At 44.1% G+C, this 8,110-nt stretch overlaps 1 protein-coding gene across 2 annotated transcripts; it reads left to right on the forward strand.

The window, feature by feature from the left end:
- The first annotated feature begins 1,889 nt into the window (after nt 1–1,889).
- LOC119275206 (aromatic aminotransferase ISS1-like) lies at nt 1,890–7,979 on the forward strand. 2 transcript variants are annotated; one of them, XM_037556009.1, is made up of 11 exons: nt 1,890–1,957; nt 2,535–2,779; nt 2,864–2,999; nt 3,094–3,141; nt 3,805–3,933; nt 4,548–4,607; nt 4,840–4,996; nt 5,260–5,366; nt 5,484–5,542; nt 7,050–7,158; nt 7,398–7,979. In XM_037556009.1, the coding sequence occupies exons 3-11, from the start codon at nt 2,937–2,939 to the stop codon at nt 7,848–7,850; spliced, it is 1,185 nt and encodes a 394-aa protein (XP_037411906.1). In that variant the 5' UTR covers nt 1,890–1,957; nt 2,535–2,779; nt 2,864–2,936; the 3' UTR covers nt 7,851–7,979. The 2 variants fall into 2 exon arrangements, with proteins under 2 accessions (XP_037411906.1, XP_037411907.1); XM_037556010.1 differs by having other exon boundaries at nt 2,907–2,999.
- The last annotated feature ends 131 nt before the right edge of the window (nt 7,980–8,110 follow it).

Raw genomic sequence — 8,110 nt, forward strand, 5'->3', positions numbered from 1 at the left:
CTGTACTCAGATATTGTTGCTTCCGCTAACTCGTTTGTATTCGAGCTTATGTATTCGAGCCCTCGAGGCCCCTGGATTGTAATATAAAGCTTGCATGACTTTAATTTGTGTTTAGATTTGTGTTTTGATATCTTCCCGTGAGTCTTCGATCTTGATCGTGCACATTTGCGTATATGATTAGTGGATGATTAAGTCGGGGTGTCACAATGAGCATTGTCCAATACAGAACTGTTACTAACCATCATGTAATCATGGAACTGGTCCATGGCATACAATTCGCTCCCAGCATCGGTTGCACCGAATTTAGCTTCGAGCACATCCCACAAGTTTTTGGCAACACACATATGGAGATACACGTCTACCAACTTGTCTCTAATCACAGTAAGAACGGCTCCCACAAAGATAGTGGTTGCCTCCCTAAACGCATTCTCTTGTTCAGGAGCTACCGTTACCGTGGGATAGACACCACCAACTCAGAACACGTTCATTGTTGTGAGCCACAAGGTGGTCCTTGTCTGCCAGTGCTTAAAATGTGTTTCAGAACTTTTCCGGTTTTAGAGTAGTGGCGAAGCCATGAGTCGAAAAGTGCCTAAAATAAAGTTTTTGGATTGTTGAAAATATTAGGACTTTCCTGACTAATCTAATCCACGAATATACAGTAGACATGGCAAATAAGGTATGCATCTCATACCGATACCTAAGCATGTGAGCACATACATTACATAGAATTGAAACATATATGAAAAACATATATACGACCAGCACATGAACGAGCAAATAGGGGATGAACGAATCATACCTTCCGGTTGGCTAGGCCAACGCGACGGTAGCGGCCGAGGCCTTCTCCTTGACGGCTTCATCGTCAGCCATGTAGTCAATGCAAGGGAAGTAGTGGAAGTAGAGAAGGACGGATCGGAGCAGTCGCATCGAGACGCTCCCTGAAAACCTTATTGCCGTTCTCCCGTGCAGGATCTCACGACAAGGTTTCGGAGGCGCCTGCTCTTCCAACCAACCGTGCATGCGGTCTTTGGGATGGGATCGCCGGAAGCAGCATATAGAGAGGAACAATAGATGACGACTAGGACTGTGCAAGAGGGAGTGAGTGAATTGAAATAGGGTTCACTCCACAGGCCCGCGCCTCCTTATATAGGCCGTTAGGACAGTGGCACTTCCGTAAACAACTAATTAACCATTATTGACCGGCAAAAATAAGGCTCGGCCCGTTCCCGCAACCCGCAGTGCGCGTGTGGCGTGGTGTGGCGTGGCGTGGCGAGGTGAGGCGGGCGGCGGATGAGGAACGCGCGTGTACAACTTCTATTTCCAAGCTCCCAAATGACATGTGGTAGAGCAACCTTTATAAAGTGTCTCACTCTCTTCTTATGTAGCAGTATGAGACTAACTACCACCACTTGCCATGCACCTAAATGGCCCTTAGAGATTAATCAGAGATTATTTTCTTATATGCCTAAGCTCATTTATAATCCATCATTGTTTTACTGCCTTGACAGTTTATGAATGGATCGATTTTTCTTAAAAAATAAATTCAGAAGGGGAAAACAACCCGTGCATGTGGGCTAGGCTTCAAGAGACGATAAGCCCGAGAACATGTGTCGTGCGTGAGAGTTGATTTCTTCCCGGAAATCAGCCTGTTGAGGCTGTTTTTACAACAACAAAACAAACATGAGCACCGAATGCATGATTCCATGTCGTCTCTCCAACCTCCAGTTCCATGCCGTCACGTCACCGCTCACGCGTGGAACCGATCCGAGCCAACTCAGTTCATGCACGCAGGCACGCCGCGACAAGGACCCGGCGACGCACACGCACCCACCCACCCCCGCCCATCGCGTACTACAAATTACAGTAGTAGAACCCAGGCGCGAGCCGGAGACCGGACGGACGGCGTACAGTCGTCATCACTCATCACCCGCCGCGCAGCCTCCCGACCGGCCGCCCGGTAAGAAGCCAAGCCAAGCAGGCCACTCCTCCTTCCCTCGGCTTTCTCCTCGTGCGGTGCGGGGTAGATAGAGTAGAGTAGTTTCGAGAGTAGATAGACAGAGTAGATCGATCGCGCGTCGCCGTGGACTCGCGGGGTTGGTGGTGGTGCCATCCTCGTCCGTGTGACCGTGTCCGCTGTGTGCGCAGCACGGTGGCTGGCTGGCTGACTGGGTCTGCCTCCATCTCCGGGCCTTTTTGTTCGCACCTGGATTATACTACTGCTAGCCCCCGACTTCCCTGGGAAATGGAAAGTGTTCCTTCCTCGCCAGAGATCTAGCGCCGGTGGTACTACCTTCTCGGCTTCTTTATTTTTATAGCCTCAGCTCCCTACTAGGAGTTTGTTTCCCCTGACCATTAATTTGACCAGAATTGTCCGTGCCCCCTAAATCTCGCAGCAGCACAAATTGGGCTCGCATTTTATTTTGACACCAAACGGCTGCTAAAAACACTAGTAGCATACTGGTACTACTTTGTTTTCCTCCCAATAAAATTGCATGCCTTTTGTTTTATCTTGATTAAAGCACACTGTTTTTTAGTCCCCAAGAAGGACAGAGAGGGAGGGAGAGCTCAACGCTTATCCTCCTCCAGCGACCCGGCTAGCCAAGAAAGTCCAGGGGAAGAGACAGAAAAGAAGAACAAGAAAGCAGTGGGAAAAAGAGGCCGGGCTCCTCGAACCTCTCACTATTTCTCCCGTGGCTTCCTTGTCTGCCTGCCTACGCCTTCCCTTGCCTTCGGGGTTGGTGAGCGAGCTCGGGATCAGTTGGCGACTACACACCCAGAGGTTGTTGTCCGAGAATTATTTAGGCCCGCCCCTTTCTTCCTTCCACGCCTTCTTAGACTCGCCTCGCCTCCCTTCTTTGCTCAGTCTTCTCGGATCTCCGGCTCAAATTCGTCTCCCGAATCCCCAGTTCCAGGTTCTCGGAGGAGGGGGGGAAACCATGGGCAGCTTCGCCAAGCTGGCCAAGAGGTGCGTGGAGACGGAGGCGCCGGTCATGGTGAAGGTGAGACAGACCTCCCCACCCCACCTCGTCAACAATCTCCTGCCTTTATTATCCCCAATTTCTTGTCTTATTTGGTGGCTCCTTTTTCTTCCAGATACAAGAGCTGCTTCGAGGGGCCACGGATGTGATGTCGCTTGCGCAGGTAACCCCTGCCTGCAATTCTTGGCGTATTAACCTATCATTGTGTTTGTTCCTGTGTTGTTTGGGAAGATTCTAGGCGATAGGATTGCGGAATGGAAAGAAAGATAAATGTAAACCAAAATGGATCAGTCAACTCTATCTTGTCTGTAAATCTTTCAACGTGTAAGTTAATTCATGAGTAGGTTACAAATGACAACTTAATATGTACTCCCTCTGTATACTAATATAGGAGCATTTAGATTACTACTTTAGTGATCTAAACGCTCTTATATTAGTTTACAGAGGGAGTATCAGATAACACGACTATGGACTATATATATCATACGCTATTTAAACAATGATTATATAATATCAAGCATGGAGGATTGGAGATTGATAAGTACTCCTCCGATCCTTATTAATTGTCGCTGTAGTACAACTTTGTTGTCGCTGATTTACTACAACTTTATACCTAAATCAGCAACAATTAATATGGATCCGAGGGAGTATGATTTATGCCCCTGGTTAGGTTTCTTAAAATGGTGTTTGTGCAAAGTGATACACCCCATATCTGTTTGTAACAGAAGTGTACCTGATGTTTTCCTATCAAAGCGAGCAGGTCATGCGTATTTACCAGAAATCGATCCATTGTCTTCTTGTAATCTTGGGCAGATCTTGACTGTAGGGAATTGTTTATTGGCAACCTCCTGAGACAGCCCTGAACAAGGTCAAGGAAATTGTATGGGAACCAGCAACCAGTAAATATGGTGCTGATGATGGCCTTCCCGAGCTTCGAGAAGCACTTCTCGAGAAGGTACTTCTTTTCATCTGGAGTTATATATTGACTTATCATTGGATCATGTCCCCATGCTAAGCCTTGCACACAAAGCCGTTAGCATGCAAGACAAAAACACCCATGTGCCTTCTGCTAACCCACTGTCATGTGAGTTTTTTACTAGGCTAGAGGTATTTGATCTTAGTGCTGGGAGTAATAGCATGAATTGCACTTTATCAATCCAAAGTATGTTTTTCTTCTCATATACTTAGTTGATTAAAGGATATCAGTATGCCATGTGTTTATGATAACTATTTAACTGAGAAAAAATTGATTTTGGGGAACCCTCTGAAGATGTGGTCCAGAAAGTTATAGAATCGAAGCACCACTTGGATTTCATATGCAATGCTTTGCTATCGTTTATCAGCTTTCAAAATCATGAGCTAAATTGTTCCTTTGTATTAAACCTTCAATGCTTACTTAACTGTTTGTTGCTTATTGGGTTAAGATTGTTGTTGGTAATGTTTGAAGGTGAAGGAATACTATTATTTAAATCAACTCTTGTTAGCCCTATCCTTATTTCTGTACATTGTCTTCTTGGCGCTATGAACAGTTAGTGTATCCTTTGCTGATGTTTTAGGAATTGTTTGCAGCTTCGCAGAGAGAATAAGCTAACCAAGTCATCTGTTATGGTGACCGCTGGTGCAAATCAGGTAAAACCTGTTACTTTTCATCTGGTTTATCACAGCTTTCTCGTGCCTCTACTTTTTTTGCATCATTTAGCTGTCAGACTATATGTTATTGTCCCCAATTCATCTCCTGTTTTAGTTCTATGATGAAATACCTGTTTACTTCCCTGTATGGCTGCTACACTAAATCTTGTTTTACAACTAGGTTTGTCTAATAAAGTGATCTCTTACATTGGTTTCTTTTGTGTTTTGGCAGGCTTTTGTAAACCTGGTTCTGACCCTTTGCGATGCTGGTGATTCAGTTGTCATGTTCGCACCATACTATTTCAATTCCTTCATGTCATTCCAGATGACTGGCGTCACTGATATATTAGTTGGTGCTAGCAATCCCAAGACTCTTCATCCTGATGTTGGTAATATGACTAACATACCTAATGTAAAATAAATTTCCGTACTTAACTTATGAGTGCAATGTACTTTAGATTATTAGATCAAGTGCTGACATAAGCCTTTGCTCTTTATGATCTCTATATGTGGTCCAAGAAAAATTTATACGGGTCGATTGATTTTTCCTTTTGGAACAATGAGCTCCCTTGTCGATTTCTATTATAGAAACTTCTCGATTGAAATTTAATTTGTTTGGGATGCATATTTTACACTGCACATAAAAATGCAGATTGGTTGGAGAAGGTGCTGAAAGAAAATAACCCTATCCCTAAACTTGTTACTGTTGTCAATCCGGGAAACCCATCTGGAGCTTTTATTCCCAAGCCTATGCTACAGGTTAACTCTCTCCCCTCCCTCCCTCACTCGCATGGGCTCTCTTGTACACCTGCACACACCTGCACACCCGACATGGAGTTGGCATTTGTTATTTCTAATATTGAATTGTCATTTCAGAGAATTTCAGACCTGTGCAGGAATGCTGGTGCATGGCTGGTGGTTGACAACACCTATGAGTAAGTTATACTGATACACTTGCATTTGTTTGTTAGTGCTTTCTAAAGCTCCTCAATCCTCTCTCATATTTAAACTTTTTTCAACGAAGTGCAGACATAATGTTTTATGCGAAACAATGAGTCACACCTGAATATTGCCACCTTAAATCATGGTTACAGTTTAGGAGGACTGGTTATTATGCAAACTAAATGATACAAAAATGACTTACAGAATACAATTTTAATGTGAATGCGTAAGCTTTTTTGGAATACATCAGAATGTAAAATGCCATTTAGCATTGTCTTTAAACATAAGTGGATAAGCTAATTAACTACTAATGATATTGGTAGAGATTCTGAATAAAGCTAATGCTAATGAACAGATCTAAGAGAGTGGACCTGCTAAGATAAGGGATCTATGCTGTGTAATGGTTTGTCAAATTCAGTTAGACTCTCCTGCTCATAAACTTCGGAAAGTCCTCCTTCTGGCAACAACTCTAGCAGAAGGGTTGACGTTTTGGGTCATACTACACTAACAACCCGTCTGTCCCCCACCCCTCGCGTTGAAGCGCATCTTGGCCTCATTGGTGCCTGTGACATTTGGCGGCAATAAGCTTGTCTTCCACCATCCATTCATGCATGTAGCATTGCATGATTGCCTCCTTGTCCTGTATTGGGATGCTAGTGATTTTCATTTGCAGTATTACCACCATGAGCCTCGCTTGGTTGATCCACAATGCCTTAAGCAGGTGTGAGGGAGGTGGGAGGCACATCTATCGTTTGAACTTTGTAAAAAAAGGTACACCTTTTGATGGTGTGAAAAATAAGCCTTCCAAATCACTCAAAGGTCGGTTAACTAACAGGTTAACCTTTAGGAGAGCGTTTTAAAAGCGAGGGGATGAGAATGAGCCCGAATCCCATGTTGAGTGATTAGTAAAGGAATTCCCCTTTCAGCCTCCAGAAAGCAATCCCAGATTTGGCTTCTTATTGGGCAGCGTGATGACCACTAAGTGGCATCGGAAGGAACAGGATCTGTCCGTAGACCTGTGATCATGCAATCAATATTTGGTTTATTTCTCCAACTTTGTCCTTTGTCTACATCGCATATCGTGTCTACATCTGTACTTGACTGGCCGTTTTACTATTTTCTTTCCCTGATATTGACGATTCTTCGCTCGTGAATTGCACTAGTAATATTTTTACTTGACTGACACGTGTGACCCAGTCAAGTCTTGTATACTTAAGCATTTGATGTGGAGACGTTCAATTCCCCTATATTTTTTAGGCAATTTGTACTATACAGTGCTTGTGTTTCATACATATTCTGAAGAATATTGTAAAGAATAGAAACAAAATATGTCATCTTTTGCAATGGTTTTAGATTCATTACTGCACAGAAAATGGCTAATCTTCTACGTTCTATAAATAAATTCTGTGTGGTGCCTGTAGTTCATTTATAATATTTACCTTTGGCTATTATGTAACTTAGATCTTGAACTCAGTTACAAAATTGGTTGGTCTTTTCCAGGTACTTCATGTATGATAAAATGGAGCACTACTGCCTAGAGGATGATCATATTGTCAACCTTTTCTCGTTCTCAAAGGCTTATGGCATGATGGGGTGGCGAGTAGGATACGTAAGTGTACCATGCTCTTTTCTATCTTTTGCTTATGCTTCAATTCTGTTATAGGACTGAATACTGAACCTTTTCGGTTTCATATATCCTGTCCTGCACAAGTACTTTAATTGTTACTAAGCCAATACTTTTGGACCAGTGAATGCATTATTTATAAGTAACCAAAGCCGCTGTGCAATCTGTGTAAGTAAGAAGATGACCAGTTAGTCTTACAAGATCTGATCAATTGGCTGCTGCAGATTGCATATCCAAGTGAAGCCGATGGTTTCCACGCGCAGCTCCTTAAGGTGCAAGATAACATACCTATCTGTGCTTCCATCATCGGGCAGCGCCTGGCTCTATACTCATTGGAGGCCGGCCCAGAGTGGATCAGGGAAAGGGTGAATGATCTCGTGAAAAACCGCGAGCTGCTTGTGGAAGCAATGTCTCCCCTTGGTGAGGATGCTGTCAAGGGTGGGGAGGGTGCCATCTATCTCTGGGCTAAACTACCAGATAACTGTTCAGACGACTTTGAGGTTGTCAGGTGGCTCGCGACCAAGCACGGCGTCGCAGTGATCCCCGGGAGCGCCAGCGGAGGCCCCGGATACATCCGTGTTTCTTTTGGAGGACTGAAAGAAGAAGACACAAGGCTCGCCGGCGAGAGGCTAAGGCGGGGATTGCAAGAGCTGGTGACCGATGGGATGGTACAGTAACAACAGCCCACCGTATGTAAGACAGTAAGAGTACATTTCTACATTCAGATCACACAAGTCCGATTTTTTCGACGATATGATTCTGCTGGGATTAGTTCATTCAGAGGAGCAAAAGCACCATATATCCAAGTCTTTTGTATCTTACAGAATCACCATGCTGGAGGTGCCCAATAGGAATGGCAATTGGTGTAGTGAGAATTGGGGCAAAATAAAAAGCCATCCAGCCCCGTGGTGTCGTAATTCTCTGTTCGGTACTTCCT

This window comes from Triticum dicoccoides, chromosome 3B, assembly GCF_002162155.2.
Source record: "Triticum dicoccoides isolate Atlit2015 ecotype Zavitan chromosome 3B, WEW_v2.0, whole genome shotgun sequence".
Classification (NCBI taxonomy): Eukaryota; Viridiplantae; Streptophyta; class Magnoliopsida; order Poales; family Poaceae; genus Triticum; species Triticum dicoccoides.